This window comes from Panthera pardus, unplaced genomic scaffold (genome assembly GCF_024362965.1).
Source record: "Panthera pardus isolate Hobbes unplaced genomic scaffold, ASM2436296v1 HiC_scaffold_8, whole genome shotgun sequence".
NCBI classification, from domain to species: Eukaryota; Metazoa; Chordata; class Mammalia; order Carnivora; family Felidae; genus Panthera; species Panthera pardus.
Genome location: NW_026527013.1, coordinates 135,251,719 through 135,270,060, shown reverse-complemented (window position 1 = coordinate 135,270,060; position 18,342 = coordinate 135,251,719). Strand labels below are relative to the sequence as shown.

Here is an 18,342-nt window from a genome sequence, read left to right as displayed (position 1 = left end):
AGCCACTCTGACTGGCGTGAGGTGGTATCTGAGTGTGGTTTTGATTTGTATTTCCCTGATGAGGAGCAATTTGTGCCTGTTGGCCATCTGGATGTCCTCTTTAGAGAAGTGTCTATTCATGTTTTCTGTCATGGCAGTTTTAAAAAAGTTTCTTAAGAATATCTTAACTCATGTGGGATCCTCAAGAAGCTGTATTTAAAGAAATGAGTCATGTTTTGTGTTCCATGATATAAGACTGAAGAGATCAGTGAGACATAATTAGTGAACACATCTGATAACAGCTAAATTTCACACAAATATACAGATTTTATTGGCACATGGTATTTTCTTACAGTAATAAATAGAATCCAATCTTAACGGTTAGTTTGGAGTTGGGAAGGCATGTGTCCTTGACAGGAGCGGCCAGATTTTGTGGTACCATTTTCTTCAGAACAGCTTCTAAGAGGGAACATGTGTGTTGGCAGGGAATCATAGAGGTGTGCAAATCTTTGGGAGCCCTAATGCTTCTCTCTACACCATCAAGGTAATTCATGGCCTCTGGTCAACATCCCCCAAGGTTTTTTTTTTTCCCTTCAGTCTTAACATAATATCACAAAAAATAACTAGCGCCATAAAAGTCAACATTTCAAATATAAAATTCTTTTAATACAAATATAATTCATATAATCATTTTAAAATACAGGCATTTATGAGTTTGAAATATTAAAATAAATATTTCCTAGAGAAAATTTTATTTGTATCACAGAATTATAAAACAGAAGCATATAAAATGAATTTCTTGCCTCTTCCATGTGTCTCCCATTATGTGCCCCACTCAGTCTGTACAGTAGGAAATGCATGCGGCCTTAAACTATACAGCATAGCCCTACATACACCTAGATCTTTGGATTTCATGTGTATCTACCTACAGCGCCCACAGCCTATCTGCCTGCACACTCTCTTCCCAGAGCTTCTGGGGTAAGAAGGGTTTTCCTGCACCAATTTGCCTTAAAGCATTTTTTCCAGTCATCCTCTGTTCAGAGGTCTTATGAGCTTGTTACTTTCTGGAAGCTGGGAAAAGTCATGTCAACTTCTGCATCAAGGGAATTATCCTGCTACATCGGACTATAACAGCCCTTTTCCCAGGTAAGGGATGTACTTTGTCTGAGTTATTTGGATTTTTGGTAGAGCAGTGAGTGGTATTAACCCTTTCCCAAATCAGGAAGTTCTCTCTCCTGATACCTAGATGTTAACATGGTGTATATTTTGACAAGCTGATGTGTGACTCTTGGGGTATTCTAACACTTGCTTGGAAACAGAACAGTCTGAATATTTAACAGACAATATAGTTGTGTTCTTAAATATCTTGGAGAGAGTACAGGAAAAGGGATATAAACTTACATAAGCCACTAAAGTTTCCAGTTACCATTAATTAATCATATCTCTAAATAGTGTGATTACAGTTCTTCTCCAATAATACAAATTAGCAAGTCTCACTAAACAGTAAGTTGAACAATGAGGCTGGCTGATGTTGATAGCCACCTTGCCAATGACTACCAAAGGGAAAAAGTTTTCAGGAAGATCTGGCTTGCAAACACAAGTGGTAAATCTTCAAGGATTTGGAGTACCTTTCACACAATTTGCCCACTGCCAGGAAGCCACTTATCCAGACCCATCTGAGCATCCTTAACTCCTCTTATCAAAATTTTTCCTTTTAAAGATAAACATTACACATCGTAGTTTTCTGAGGCAGAAACTGTTTTCTCCTCCAATTTCATAAGCAAACATCCCATGCAAATATTTGCACTGCTCTCTAAAGCCTTGTTTCATGCACTTCTTCTTCCGTCTCCTCCTTCAGAGCAGCAATTTTGGAACGAGACTTGTGCCTGCTGGAGTTCCTGGTGGGGAAGAACCTGAGCCGTTCTGAGGGGCCGATGGCCTGGCGGAAGAGGCTCTTCTCACTCAGCAGCTTCTGGATGGAATCGTACTGCCGCACCTTGTTCTCCTCTATGACCTACGGAAGTGGCCGTTAGTGAGATCTCGGACAGAAGGCAGGGTGGACCAGAGCAAAGGCAGAAACTGGTATAGGCTTAAAGGAAGAGAAAAGCGAAAAAGGAAAGCGAAAAAGACTGCCACAGGCTGGCAGTCTGAACAGTCAGAGATATCTCCTTTCATTGCTGAGTCCTCTTGCTTTATTGAGCTTCTCCCTTTGGAAAATTAGCTATAATTTTCTACTGAGCAGCTGGAAGACTTTTGTTTTTTAATTACTATAGTACTGAGCAATGTGCTTCTTCAGAGAACTTTAAAGGAACTAACGTTGCTTGCTCAGCCAGAAAGACCTTTGATAGATCCTCATATGTGACCTTAAAAATGAATGTAGAGGTGCCTGGGTGGCTCAGTGGGTTAACTGTCTGACTTCTGCTCAGGTCATGATCTCACGGTTAGTGAGTTCGAGCCCCACATCAGGCTCTGTGCTGACAGCTTGGAGCCTGGAGCCTGCTTCGGATTCTGTGTCTTCCCCTTTCTCTCTGCCCCTCTCTCTCTTGCACTCTTTCTCTCTCTCTCTCAAAAATAAACGTTAAAAAAAAACACACACACACACAAAAAGAATGTTAAGTCCACAGCATGACAAAGAATTGAGCCTCTTCAACAGGGGACTTGAAGCTTAACAATTCCAAATTGGTCAGGATTTGCGTGAGTTTAACATGCCTCCCTCACATGTTCAAGTTGAGCAAACGCAAGGCCAGAGGATAGAAAGGCTATACCCAATCTCCTGAACCTGACCATGGCAGGGCAAGAGGCTGTGGGTCGGCCCCATAATTTGTCACTTGAAGCTTAGTAATAATAATGGTAATAACAATCCTTCAGTAAGAAAAGAATTTACCTCCAGGAGCCTCAAAAGCCTTAATGGAAGTGATGTGATACATCATCCTCAGAATTTCCTTGTGACTAAACCCAAGGGAATTTGTAAACATGACCTGAAAGAATCTGTGACAGTTTTGAAAGCACAGTAAGAAGGTGTTTGGGAGAGGCACTTACCTGAGCTCCAAATAATGATGAGAAGAATAAAATGAGTCTTTCAACTACTGCATTAAAACCACACATCAGATTGCAAGGCAATCCAGGCCTATCCTGGACCCCATCCAAGGGAGATTTAGTCATTAAAAGCATCAGGACTTAGACCTTATTATGACTTGATCCCCAAATAAAGGACTCAATGTACAGATGTTTCAATTTATTAATGTTACCAAGTAATATTCTGATATTTGAGATTTACTGGATTCTAACCTCATGTCATAGCTCAAATCAAAGTAAGAAATTATGCAACTATTCAGAATAAAGCTGGATGGCTGTGCGACACGTATTTGAAAGAACTTGTACGTTGTTGTGTTGTGATTTGCAGGAACTCCCACATGAGATATTGTTATCAAGAAATAAAGGAGAAATGAGATCTTAAGCAAGTTGTCAACACTCACTAAAAATCGTTGACATTCCAACATAGCTTCTATCCTGTGTTCAGAGAGGATTACTGTGCAATCTGCAAATGCTTGTTTTAGGGTTCTTCGAATGATTTGGTATGTTCTAGAAAAGAAAGAAAACACCACATATAACATCACAGAAGGTCCATAATCTGCCTTTATCCTTGATGACATACCCACTGTCCCATCAGTTTAGTTCTTTAAATTACTTATCTTTCTTTGAATACTTTTATTAACATAATGCTGATTTAGAGTTGGCCACAATCAGCTTCCCAACCATGGGGCAGATTCTAAGTTTCCATAAATAAGTAGGACAGATATTTTGAAGAAAATTTCACAAATAAGTACATTTTATCATCATGTGGAATCACTAGTGGTTCTTTTGTGCCCTAAAAAGTCTTATCATATAAATGGCACATAAAGGAAAATCATAAGAATCAGATTATGCCTATGTAACTAAGTATTTCATCATGTTTTAACAAGGGGGAGAGTTTGTATGAAATTCCAAAATTATACTCAGAAGAGAACACAGGGCTCTTATACCAGGATATAAGCGCTTGTGCTCATATCTTATAGTGACTTTTCCACTGGGCGGTCATTTCATATGTAGTGAGGGATCCTCCACTTGCAGACATGACAGCCTAATGGGAACTGGTACCAGTATGAAGTAGGCCTCAAAGATTAAATGGCAGGAATTCTGAAACTCACATTGGATCCAAATGAGCACTAGGTTCATCAAGCAGTAAGATTTTTGCCTTACTGAGAACAGATCTGGCCAAGCACATCAACTGCTTGTGGCCATGGCTTAGGACATAACCCCCATCCACCAGGACAAAATCGAGCTTCCCAGGAAATTGCTCTATCACAGATCTGAGTCCAACCTGCAGAAAAGAGAGAAAACATTGGATAATTGAGATACCACAAGGTTAAAGACACTCGAGAGGTTGACAGTCTAAAAAGACACAAGGCAGTCTGAAAGTTTAAATTTTATATCAACCACCCATCACCCCTGCTATTTGGGTTTGATTGAACCAAAGTCTACATATAATCTTTGCGGCTCTAAAGGATAAGCCTATGACTTGTTTCAGCTCTGTACTTAATTTGGGAAGTTTTCAGTGAGTGCTTATTATGTGCCAGGTACTCCTCATAGGGGTTGAAGAAATCATAAATGGCACATGGCCCCCGCAAGGCTCAGGATCTATAAATACATACACAAATAATTACAACACAATTGAATACATGCTAGAAAAGATAATAGTATTAAACACAGTTATTTGCTCTATCATGACAGATTCTTTTATTATACTTTCCATTCTCTACTTTGTCATAATAGCGCATGAAAATTAGCAGAAAATAATCAACTGGGGAGCTTCTTCAATTCATAAAAACTGATTTTAAGAAATTGATGAAACTATGAAGTAAAAAGACGTACAATAGCGGTATATTACTAACAGATTTAAAGGTGCTTAGATATTGAGGTGGAATATGAGAGTTGTGTTAGGGCCAGTGGCTTATTTTTTCAAGCTAGATAGGAAATAATAAGGTGAAAATGCGAACAAGATATAGAAACAAATTCTTTTAAAACAAGATAAAAATTATTGACATCTTGGTTATTATTCAGATAAATGTGCATTAACTTTTATTTTATTTTATATTATTTTATTTTAAACATTTATTTTATTTTTGAGAGAGAGAGGGACAGAGAGAGAGGGAGACACAGAATCCAAAGCAAGCTCCAGGCTCAGAGCTGTCAGCACAGAGCCCGACATGGGGCTCGAACTCACAGACCGCGAGGTCATGACCTGAGCCAAAGTTGGACGCTCTACCAACTGAGCCACCCAGGTGCCCCTATTTTTTGCCAAATATTGCTGAGTGTTTGAGGGCCAAGAGATACATGGATGATGACTGCCCTCTACTCTTGGGGAGTCTGGGATTTAGTATTGGGAAGTAAGATGCAATACTAATTATAATACAGGCAGAATGGGATAATGGCTTTAGGAAAGATCCCTGAATTCAGCAATGAATTCACAGATGGCCCATATCACCACGTTTGATCAGCAAATATTAACTGTACGCCCATGAGATGTATTGCAGGTGACACTTCTTTCCTTGACTGGGTTCTCATTAAAGCAATCTCACTTTGTAAGAATTTATTAATTTTGAAAAGAGTTTCTATAATGGTAGGGAATGTATGTCAGTTAGTTAGTTAGTTAGTTAGTTAGTTAGTTAGTTAGTTAGTTAGTTAGTTAGTTAGTTATTTGACAAGGGGGACTTCTCTGGTATATCCTGGAAGACTCAAATGTAAAATTACTTTGGGGCGCCTGGGTGGCGCAGTCGGTTAAGTGCCCGACTTCAGCCAGGTCACGATCTCGCGGTCCAGTGAGTTCGAGCCCCGCGTCAGGCTCTGGGCTGATGGCTCGGAGCCTGGAGCCTGTTTCCGATTCTGTGTCTCCCTCTCTCTCTGCCCCTCCCCCGTTCATGCTCTGTCTCTCTCTGTCCCAAAAATAAATAAAAAACGTTGGAAAAAAAAAATTAAAAAAAAAAAAAAATGTAAAATTACTTTCAGCTCCAAGGATCTGAGAATGTGAATAAAGACACTGGGTGGACCTGTGTCCTTTCTTTCTGTCTTCGCCTTTTTGCTTTTACTTGGCTTCAGCCTGGGAACCTGCTATGTCTCTCACATTACTTGCCTCCAGATTCTCCTTCAGCTAGAATCCCATATCTACCCCTTTGTAGAAACCTCAAAAAAAAAAAATAACTACTGTGTATCTGTTGTCCCCACTACCTCACAACATAGAACTTTTTTCTTCTTTGAACATGTATCCCTTGGTTTATGAGAAACCACATACCTATGACCACTTAGGAGCCTGTGTGGGCAGCTCTCCCTCTTCCTGTCCTCTGAATATTAGTCTTCCTTACCCCTAACTCTCTAAACTCTCCTTCTGAGAACCCATTTATTCTTAGGGTATCAACCACCACAGATAAACTAATGATTTTTCAAATCTTTATCTCTAGCCCTGGACATATTTCCAATATTTCTTAAATCCTTCTCCTTGCCAACCCCATTGTGGTGGCCCCCATTATCTCTTAAGCTTTACACTATAAATCCCAAGTGGTTCGATTTGTCAACTGACCACACAAACACCCCAGGGATCCTTCTAAAGTACAAATTTGACCCTCTCATTTCTGTTTGAAATCTCTTCCTGACAGAATAAAGCTGAGCTCTCTCACATGACATAAAAGGCATCCAGAGTCGAATCCCCTCCACCCTGCTTCCAGTGGCCCCAAACAGCTTGTAGTTCCCTTTACACCCTGACATACCCTTCTGACTATCCCTGATCATCCTTTACATAGTCAGGCATGTAGCCATGACAGTATTTGTGGAAGTTTCCCCTGTTACACTGCCTCTATGCTCTTTAGCTCTATGTGTCCCCAGTGTAATGGGGACAGTGTAGTGACACACTGTCAGTCTTGACACATTTATTCATTTGTTCAACAAATATGTACTGAGCTCCTAGAATGCTGGCCAGAAAACAAAAACAAAAACAAAAACAAAACAAAACAAAACAAAAAAACTCAACATAGCTTTGATGAATGCAAAAGTGAATCCAAACTTAAAAATGACAAGTGATAAATGAATGAGAGCTGATTTTGTCCTGCCGGTATAGAGTACAATAGCAGACTAGCCACTTCCCCTGTCTGCGTGCTTTTTTTTTCCCTCATCTTGACAACTATAAAATCCCTTCAAAATAAAAGTAGAAAATTACATTTCCTTTTTTGTAACAGGTTGAAATAAGATCTAAACCTAGTTTCAACTGACCCCAAAACCTCTTTATTTATTTATTTATTTATTTATTTATTTATTTATTTATTTATTTATTTATTTTGAGAGAGAGTGCATGTGCGCAGGTGGGGGAGGGGCAGAGGGAAGCAGAGGTGAGAATCTTAAGCATACACCATGCTCTGTATAGAGCCTGATGGCATGGGGTTAGATCTCACAAACTGTAAGATCATGACCTGAGCCAAAATCAAGAGTTGGATGCTTAAATGACTGAGCCACCTGGGAGCCTCTAAAATTAGAAGTTTCTTAACACTGATAAGGATTTTTTTTTAATTTTAAGTCAAATTAACCACCAAGAAAAGCACAGATTAGACGGATGTTACCAAGACTTAGTGAGGTGATCGTTTCACATTGCGTAGAATTATCAAATCATTACATTGTACGCTTGAAACTAATAGTGTTCTATGTCAATTATGCTTCAACTAAAAAAATAAAAGTACTGATTAAAGATTGGAGCTCTGAAGTCAAACAAAAGTGGCTTTGAATCTGCACTTCACCACCCATTTACTGATGGTATCAGGTGTGTTACTGTAAGTCTCATCGACCTCACTTGAAAAAAATGAGGAAATTAACAGGATAGACTTCAAAGAACTGTACTGAGGATTAAATGAGATAATTTGTGGAAAAAGGTTACTACAGAACATGGCACATGGTAAGTACCTAATCCATGCTATTAGTGGTGTCAGAACTTGGGAAATTCCAAGGACATGGACCTGGTCACTGAAACACTACCCTGGTATGACAAGATTAGCTTGATATGCCACAAATCAAAATTTGTAAGATTTTGCCTTCGCAAGTTGCCTTGGGAAGTAAGTTAGCAGGAAGTACTGCAATACTACTAATTTATATCATACCTCTAATAACGAGGTTGAGCTTTTGGTAAAAATGTAGTGGCATGTACAATATTCTCCCTCTAGATCCATACCAATCATACACTAATTTCCCAAGCCACCTTACTATATTATATTTTGCATGCATTTTCTCTCAACGGAAACTATTTAAGTAAATAACTAAGTACCTAAATATCCATCACTGTCAATATTTGGAGAACAAAGTTACAAAAAATAAAAGACAGTGAGACAGACCAAGCTAGAGTATATTTTGCAATATTCCTATCTCACTGTTTTACTTACAATCAAGTATAGTTAAAAAAAAAATCTTTAGTCATATTCACTAGAGAAAGATCAACATGACTTAGTAAAACTTTAGGTTTTGAAGTAAGTGAACATGTCAATTACTTATTTCCTGCCAGATATTGTCATAGGTTTTTGAGAGCAAATGGGAAGCAAGAAATACTAATAATTGTTTTTTAAAAGCACAAGGTTATTATTATAACTCTATGTGTAACCAACTTAATGTGATGGTAAGAATGGCTTAAATTAGCCTACTGATTATTTGAATATAAATGACTGCTCAGTTACGCATTCTTTAATAGACTTTTAATGAGGGTTTATTAAATTCTGGGTACTACGGCAGACCTGGGGATTCAAAGATGAATAACACTAGGCCCTCCCTTGAAGAAGAAACTCACAGTCTAGATATGGAGAAAAATAGTAAGTGAGAAATTACTGTTCAAAGTGCTGTCAGATCAACTGATGAATGGATAAAGAAAGTGTGGTTTATATACACAATGGAGTACTACGTGGCAATGAGAAAGAACGAAATATGGCCCTTTGTAGCAACGTGGATGGAACTGGAGAGTGTGATGCTAAGTGAAATAAGCCATACAGAGAAAGACAGATACCATATGTTTTCACTCTTATGTGGATCCTGAGAAACTTAACAGAAACCCATGGGGGAGGGGAAGGGGAAAAAAAAAGAGGTTAGAGTGGGAGAGAGCCAAAGCATAAGACTCTTAAAAACTGAGAACAAACTGAGGGTTGATGGGGGGGTGGGAGGGAGGGGAGGGGGAGTGATGGGTATTGAGGAGGGCACCTTTTGGGATGAGCACTGGGTGTTGTATGGAAACCAATTTGACAATAAATTTCATATATTGAAAAAAAATTAAAAAAAAAACAGTGCTGTGAGAAAAAAAAACAGATTGAAACAGTAATTGCTGATTTAGCAGAATTCTTTATATGTTCGTGTATATACATTAATATATACATATATAGCCCTAATATGTTATATATATACCACAAATTATTTTTCAGTAGATTAAAAATAAATATAAATTTTAGCTTATCTCCATCCAAACTAAGGTAAATTAAGATTTACTAGAATCTAAACATTTCTAATTATTTTTATTCCAACTTGGCATGAAAAATAAATAAAAGCATCAATAGTTTGTGGATATGAAGAACTTTACAACAAAAGAATTTGCCAGCCTTATTTAGTTGAGTTGATCAATCATATGTATTTACAAAGAAAAAAATTGGCTTGTGACATATCAAACAAAAAAAATTTATTAGAGTCTGTAAAGGACCAGACATTCTCTTCAAAATGTTGACTTTTGCTATTGCACTCTGGAATGTTATTATGGAGCAAGAGCTTGCTCTTGTGACAAGAAAACATGGGGAAAAACCCAGAAAAGTAAATTGTGGTTGGACTGCATAGTCCATTCACAGGCAGTTGTAAAAATAGACCCTCTCAACTCCTTTAGACACTTTTTTTGTTGTTGTTGTTACTCTGAAGGTTTTTCAGGACACTGTTTCTGCTATTTAGCCTGCTCTTTAAATTTTTTTAAGTTTATGTACTTATTTATTGAGAGAGAGAGAGAGAGAGAGAGAAAGAGAGAGAGAGAATCCTAAGCAGGCTCTGTACTGTCAGCACAGCATCTGATGCAGGGCTCAAACTCATGAACCAGAAGATCATGACCTGAGCCAAAATGAAGAGTCAGACGCTTAACTACCTGAACCACCCAAGAGCCCCTAGCTTGCTCTTTAAAATAACTTACCTGATTATCAATGTGTTAGGAAGGGACCTATTTTATAAGTTATCTACCAAACAAACAATTACCAAAGATCCTTCATCTAAAACCAACAGATGTGTTGCTTAGACCATAGATAACTAAGAAAGCTTGCTGCGGTAAAAGCATGTGAACCAGAAGTCAAAGGATGGAGCTGTTCTAGCATCTACCAAGCCCCTCAGACTTCTCAAGGCTCAGGGTGCTCATTGTTAATGGCAACACCTGTTGCCATTGTACTAATGGCAAACTAATCACAAAGCTATCTTCATGATAGATCACACGTGAAACATTTGTTTATCCACTTAAACAAATGAGTCAAATCATTCATTCAAAAAATGAATGAAGTCATTTATTCATTCAATCAACCAATATTTATTGACCACCATCCACAGTGCAACACTACTGTAAGCACTTGAAATACTGCAGTGAATGGGACAACATCCCTGCCCTCAAGGGACTTACAATCTGACGGGGGACATGAACAAGTTAAGAGGTAAGTCTGTCCCATGTAAAGAATGCGATGAAAGGCCTGGAGGTATAGGAGGTGTGGACCATCACATCAGGTTTCTGGAAGAAGTGATATGCAAGAAGAGACCAAATGATGAGTGGGAGCAGGAAGTAAAGGGCTGGCACGGTTTCCCAGATACAGAGAACAGCATGAGAAAAAGCCTCTGGAGAACAGAGAGCACATGGTGCTTTAGAGGAACTGGATCATGGTAAACAGGGGGAGGCTGGGGCATGGGTTTAGACAGGCAAGCCAAGATCGAAGCATGAAGCACTTTGGAAGCCACCTTAAGCAGTGTGGACTTGGTCTAAAGGACCAGTAAAGAGCCATAGAAAGGAGAGAAACAAGTGATTGGGTACATGGTTAAGAAGGATTACCAGAGTTCCAAAGAGCAGAATGAATTATAGGAAGTCAATGAGAGGGAAACCACCTAGGAGCCTAAGCAACCACATGAGAGTTAGTAGTGGTGTCAGATGGGGATGGAAACATTCTAGATATTGGCAGGAGACAGCATTAACAGGACGTGATAGAGTGGAGACAGGTGAAGAAATCAGTAGTCAAGAATAAATTCCAGGTCTTGGCTTTGGGCAACTAGAGGGTGCTTATGCCATTTGCTGGAATTAGGAACACAGGACAGTTGTATGCATAGGGGAGATAAAGTAACGATAGAAACAAGGTGCTTGTCCATGCTGAGATGTTAGGTAGGGAGCTGACAGGCAGATTTGGGAGTCATCAGTATAGAGGTATTAGTTAGAGCCAAGAGGTTGCATCAAATTTCCAAGGAAGAATAAGTACAATAGGACAAAATTAGGATTCTGTCAAACATCAACATTTAAGAGATGGCTAGATGAAGATCAAATGGGAATAGGATAATAGCTAACAGTCACTTAATGCTCATTATTTGTCAGGCACTACGCTTGCCAATTATATGAAAGCCTGAAAAGTTACAAGAACTCTACCATTTACTGAGCCACAATGTTAGGCATCTGTTTTTTTTTCCCCACCTTGGGATTCAGTCTCTTGAAATTTTCTTTGGTCTACATAGCTGATAAAGTCAGTGCTCCTGGGGGAGAAGTTATCTGGCCCTAAGTCATTTGGGGATGGGGGAATTACATCATCTCAGTTCTAGGTCTTAAATAGAAATTCTCTTTCCTTCCTTTGGACTTGCTTTAAATTCATCCATAGAACAATGAGGCTCAGCATGTCAAGATGAAGATGTGGGCCTAGGGCACAAAGGCAAAGGAAGCCGTTTGTGCTAGCTTTCCTTCTAAGTCTTAGAACTAGTAACAAGGCACGATCATCACGGCTTCACAAAATCTATCCAGATCAGCTCTAGAATAAAGTTTCACACTGGAGTATGGGGCCAAATGCAAGGTAGGAATAAAGTGTATCTTGGCCTGGTGTTGTCATCGTGTGTATTTCTGATTTTTATCTGGAGGAAAGGGGAATTATGAAGGAGGCACTGTTGAGATAAGATTCAGGTGTTTGGCTATCAGTTCATTTCCCTCTATTGACACAAGTCATATCAAGGTCACAGACAGGACTAGATGAGACGCCATTTGTCCTGGTTTGCCCCAGACAATACTGGTTTATGTCTTTTTGTCCTAGTATCCTGTCAAGTTTAGAAACTGACACACCCCAAAATGTTCCTGTTTGAATAAATTATATGATAAACCACTTGGGACAAAAGCCTAGGACTTGTAACGTTTAAACTAATGCTTTTCTACTTATCTGCTTCTATGGGCTGTTGTGCATTTGTATGCCATCTGTAGGCCTCCTCAACAGAAAGTTATCATTACTATTCAAAGCACATGATATGAATGCCACCATCTCCATCACCATCTCCATTTAGGAATATTTTTTTGAAAGTATTTTTTTGAAGCAGTAGAAGAGAGCTAAATACGAGCTCATCAAATGAAAATCTAGACAGGTAAAATTTCTGTGTTATACTGTTATTTAAAATGTTAGGCATGTCTTTTAAAATTTCATATTATTTTTAAGACCTTGATTTCCTGTAAATTTTATTGTGACTTGGCAGTAGTTGCAGATTTTATAAAGTCTAACGTCTTCCCTAGTTTCTCTCCCACCACACTGTGTTCCTATAGTTCATTCTCTGAAGTCACATCAAAGCTCCTAAAATGTGTCACTTGCAATTTAGTTAATGTTTTCTTTAAAACCCTTGTTTGGTGGGTAATAAGGAAACTTTGATAATAAAAATAGTTAATCTAAGTGTATTTTATGAGGGGCATATGAAGGTTGGGCACCCAGTGGGTGACTGTTTAACACTTACAAGCATGTCAATGCTCCTGGCAACAACTACTCTGAAGGGAGGCACAAAAGGGAGGAACATTTGGAATTAACAGAATTGGGCTACAATAAAGACCAAAACTATGGGAAAATAGTGGAATAAAGTTGTTCTCTAAGAAGACCTTTGAATCTCAATGTGCTCAGGCCCCATAATTGCAGTCTGCCACCAATCAGGGCTTTGGACGTAAACCTCAAATTTAATGAAATAGAACAGTTTATGTTCCCTTTTTCTTTCACATAATGCCTCTGTGTCCAAGAATGGTTAAGGAAATCAAGAATTTCACTCCCTGTACCCTAAATTCTTCCATATGGTGCCTTTAACTATAATGAACCACCTATTGGGTAAATACGGGGTATTATTTAGGAATTTTTATTCCATTTTAATCCATATATTTCCTATGTGGTCCTACTGACCTCAAGAGATGGAGCAGGCCACATCTAGGTCATGTGACTTTTTGCCTGGAAAGGCTCACAGCCACATCCCATGAAGGCAACTGATTCCTGATGATTTCTAGAGAAGACGGTGGCCATTTGCAGGTGCTCCAGAAAGACCATCACCTCTTTGTGCTAAACCCAAGCTTCCTAGAGAAGTTTATCATGTCAAAAACCAAAGCCTCTCCTTGTGCTGGGAATGCTTTCAGAACCCAGACAGAAAGTGGATGAGAAAGTGTAGAGAGAGGACACTCTGAATCACAACTAATCCTGGTGCCCTATAAGGTGACTGGGTCTCTCCCAGTTTCTATCTCATTGATATACACTGGTAGTGAAGAAGGCCAAGGGAATGCTACCTCTGGGGCCTGTGACTTGGGAGACTTGCCACAGAGGAAGGGGTAGGTCTAGTCCAAGGTACTGGGGGCCCCAGGTATGTTAGTGTTTTCCACTTTAAAGTTATACATGCACATACATGCATAAAGGTAAGTGTGTAAAACTATTTCGGCTATGACAACCACTCTTGTATATAAGCTACCTTTTTCAAAATTATTTCAGTTAGCATCCTTACCTCATCGGCAACTTTCCATATTTCTTGATCATTCCACTGTCCATAGGGATCCAAGTTTTTTCTAAATGTCCCAGAAAATATAAATACTTTCTATAGCAATAAAGAGAAAAAAGAGGAAAGTATGAGTAACCTAAATATCTTTGCATGTTTCCATTATTTTATTGCAAAATACTTCAAGCAGAAAAAAATACTTTAAAATAACAATAAATGTCCGTGTACTTACCATCCAGTTTTCTTAAATTTTAAGGTTTTATCATAGTTGTTTTGCATCTTCTTTACAGACATAAAGCATTACAGCTACATTAGAAGCCCCTTGTGAATGCTTATCTAATCCCAATGTCCTTAGGTTAAAGAAATTGAGACCATTGAAAGTTGTGGGAAATTAAAACTCTGTTTTATCCCAGCACTTTTCCTTATCATGAGCAAATATAAAATTGAGCAGTTAAAAAATTATGCTTATGAGTTATAAATAACTTGTTAGAACAAATTCCTATTTTGTTCATGTATTTTCCTTGGATTCCTTGGGTAAGCCTAGCTTCCTAAAGGGTTTGGAGAGTGTATGAATTTACAGACACTTACTTAAACACACATGTCCACCTGGCCTATAAACCAAGGCACACTTTACTTGTGCGAACAGAAGAAAGCCACCACTTACACATCAGTGAAAAAAGTGGAAATCAAATATTTGTTTAATTGAATGCACATAAGGGATGAGGTGGATCCCGCTGAGATGATAAAATGCCAATCTAATTCCTTGCAAGGAGTGTTGCACAACTATCACTCTGAGACACTCTCCTGCCAAGTCAATGTCCACTTGGGTCAGTCTGTGTGGCTAGAAAAAGTGTTTTAAAAAGAAAACCGCTGTCCCACTGAGAAGTGCTGATGCAGCAGTACTGCTATTATTTCGTCCTCTCTGGGCATATGGGTGAACTGAAAAATACTCTTGATGTTAACATTCAGAATAATTTTTTTTCTTTGCCCTTTTTCTTTGGCCTTTGGTTAACATCCAGTAAAGAGAATTAAGAACTAAATGTTCTGAAGTCTGAGTTTTCACAAATTGCCTTACACTGAGAAAGAAAGTTCGGTGACCCTCTGACCTACAAGGAACTGGACAAGACAGGTGGGCTCCAGATTTATGGCATCTATGCCTCTTGGCAGAACGAGAATATTCCCACTGCGGCAGCCAAGTTCAAAGAGGATCACATTAGAGACCTCACTCCCCAGGGCACAATTTATAGCTTAAAGAACTAAGTTGTACCAAATATCTCAGGAACCTTCTGATGAGAGCAACAAGAAGACTTGTGCTGGTATTTCTTAACCTGCATCAAAATCATCTTCCTTAGGGGAACTTATAATGCTTTGCACAAGTGACTACAAGGCGTGAATATATGACTCATAAGATCCTAAGATATGATAGATAGATTTGTGCATTTTTCTACAAGATTTCCAGTAAAGGAAAGTCATGTCCAAATAAGCTAAAGAAAAACAGACAAAGAGTATTATCAGGGAATTCTGATAAACTAAGAATTAAACAAGAATTGGCTCTGAAAATTCAAGTCAATTCATAATTTAAGCAATTGGGTTGATTTAGTACCTAAAGTTCAAAGGCTTACCAAGGGAATTTTGCTATTCACTGTTTCTTTACATTTTTTTCTTTTAATATTGTGGTTCTTTATACAAAAGGTTTCTAGCATTATCGAGAAAGACAGGAGATAGCAACTATGGGGGTTTACCAAATATCAGACCACGTATCACACACTTTGGAGAGGTTATCTCCACTGGGAACCAAAAAGCGAGAACACAGAGCTTCATTTTATGGCAGGTTTACCATATGCCAGGTAAGGATCCATATAAGCATTATCTCTTTTCATCTTCAAATCAGCCTAATGTAATAAATCCTATTATTTCACATGAAGAAATCACAGCTGGGAGAAGTTAAGTGACTTGTCCAACATCATTTAGCTGGATTCAAACCCAAGTGTGTTTGTTTCCAAATCTGTTTCTTATCACTACAGCAAAATGTCTCAAGTTCTATGCCAACCAGTTTTTATTCCTGATCTGGAGCTCTGGAATTATTAAGGTTGGGCAGAAGCAGCCCAATGGGTCTATAAAGAGCTGATCAGTCTCAGCAGCATAGTCTTTGTTTAAGCACTGCTAGCCATCCCCTGGCCAGAGGCTCAGTTCCTGAACTGTGAATGGAGAGGTTTGCTTCCTCTTCCTAGGCAGGGCCTGGGTTGAAGCAATTTACATGGGCTACAGTGTCTTTGTAACCTTCAAGGATATTTACACAGCCAGTGGAACAGGACAATAGGAAAATTTTACCTTGGCCAAATGGAATAATGTCATTATTCTGGAGGACCATGGGTGGAAGCCGACGGTATCATAACAACAAAGCAGACACAGAAGTTATCAAAGGCAATGTGGCTTGCAAAGACGCTGTAACAGTGCAGCTCTGGCACAGGAAGTGTACCTACAAACAGGAACCCAAGCTCTTTCAGCCTCAGTGTTCTCACTATAAAATGGGGAAATGCCACCTTTCCTCTCAAACCTATTCTACCTATAGGCTTTCCCATTTTGATAAATGTACAGCAACTTCACTTCCTCAGTCTAGAAACTTTGGAGTCACCCATGACTTATCTTTCTCCCTGATCCTCCCAAAAGGAATCAATCATCAGTCCTGTGGATTTCCCGCCAAATATATCTCAAATCCAGTTATTTCTCCAGCCCTCCTGCCACTATATAGTTCAAACCACCTATCTCTCTCTGGAACACTGTAAGAACCTCCTAATTGATTTCTTTCTTCTCACTCTTGCCTCTCTCCCGGTCTACTTTTATTTAGCAACCAAAACAATCACTACACATATAAATTGGATTATGTCATTAACCTTTTAAAAAACCTTTGGATTTCTGTTACATTCAAGGCAAAATGTAAAATTCTTAAGATGGCCTACAGACCCTACATGACTTAGCCCCTTCTACTTCTTTGGGATCATTTAGTGCCCTGCTCTACCTCCTTCCTTTTTCATCCCAGCTACATGGCTTTATTTCACTTCCCCAGTTTCTTCACACATTCTTTCTTCCTGCCTAAGAATCTCATCTTATACATTCTTTCCATGGCCAACTACATTCTTCAGGCCTCAAATTAAATGCCACCTCCTCAGAGCTATCTATCCTGATCCTCAAAGCCAAATAAGGTACCCAAAATATGATACAGAATACATGTATTTTATTTCCATAGCTTATAGTGAATGTTAAAATTACATATGCATTTGTGAACTTTGCTTTTTTTAAAAAAATTTTTAATGTTTATTTATTTTTGAGAGACAGAGAGACACAGAGCATGAATGGGGGAGGGGGAGAGAGAGAGAGGGAGACACAGAATCTGAAGCAGGCTCCAGGCTCTGAGCTGTCAGCACAGAGTCCAATGCAGGGCTCGAACCCATGAGCCGTGAGATCATGACTTGAGCTAAAGTTGGATGCTCAACTGTCTGAGCCACTCAGACACCTCGAGCTTTTGCTTTTAATGAGCATTTCTTCTCCTATACCATAAATTTACTGTGTATCCTAGCAAACAGGCATTATATCTAGCATGTGCTCAATAAATGCTGCCTGAATGAATAAATGGGCTGATATGGGAATAAAAAGTAAAAAAATAGAAAAACATTGCTCAACATATTATTTTTCTTCATTTCAGAAGATGAGTTACTACCACCTATACTCATTAAAGTAATAATACTAACTACCCATTAAAACTTTGGTCTTTCCATATAATTGCTTGAGAAATTATATGCCTAACTTTTTCTCATAATAGCTTAATAGTTTATATTAATACTTATCAAGCATATAGCAATATGCTACATGTTAATTTTATTTAAAATAGATATATGTTCAAAATTGTGAAGGAAGAAAACTGTGGAAATTGGAAAAATGTGGAAAGCCAAAGTCTTAGATGTAGGGATCTGATACTACTCTGAAATTCTGTAGGTCTTTTGTTTACAGTTTATTGTCTAGCATTCAAGTAATGCTTTAATTTTAATTTAAAAAAATCAACTGAATAGACTGGTTCAGTTAGAATTAAATTTCACACAATTCACTAAACATTTCATTCCTGTCTTATAAATAGTATCTGCTGGTCAGGGGCACCAGCAGGTGTCTTAGTTCTGTTTTCTAAACTGTTTGAAGTTTCCACAAAGGCATCTCTAAAGCTGAGAGGTCCTTGGAGGTCACTTATGTCCTCTTCCCTGGTTTACAAATGAAACAGCCAAGGCCCTGAGAAGTGATGTGGCGTGGCCAAGGTGACACAGACGTATTGTATAGCAAAAA

The 18,342-nt window shown here is 38.6% G+C and overlaps 1 protein-coding gene across 2 annotated transcripts in view; it reads right to left on the bottom strand.

Moving 5' to 3' along the window:
- Window positions 1-286: 286 nt before the first annotated feature.
- CFTR (CF transmembrane conductance regulator) overlaps window positions 287-18,342 on the bottom strand; it is a 181,352-nt gene continuing 163,296 nt past the window's right edge. For both annotated transcript variants that reach the window (XM_019418034.2, XM_019418035.2), the window contains 4 exons: window positions 14,020-14,109; window positions 4,167-4,339; window positions 3,456-3,561; window positions 287-1,993 (listed from right to left, as the gene is read on the bottom strand). In XM_019418034.2, coding sequence (XP_019273579.1) covers window positions 1,793-1,993; window positions 3,456-3,561; window positions 4,167-4,339; window positions 14,020-14,109 — 570 coding nt within the window. In that variant the 3' untranslated portion in view covers window positions 287-1,792. The remainder of the gene's footprint in view (window positions 1,994-3,455; window positions 3,562-4,166; window positions 4,340-14,019; window positions 14,110-18,342) is intronic.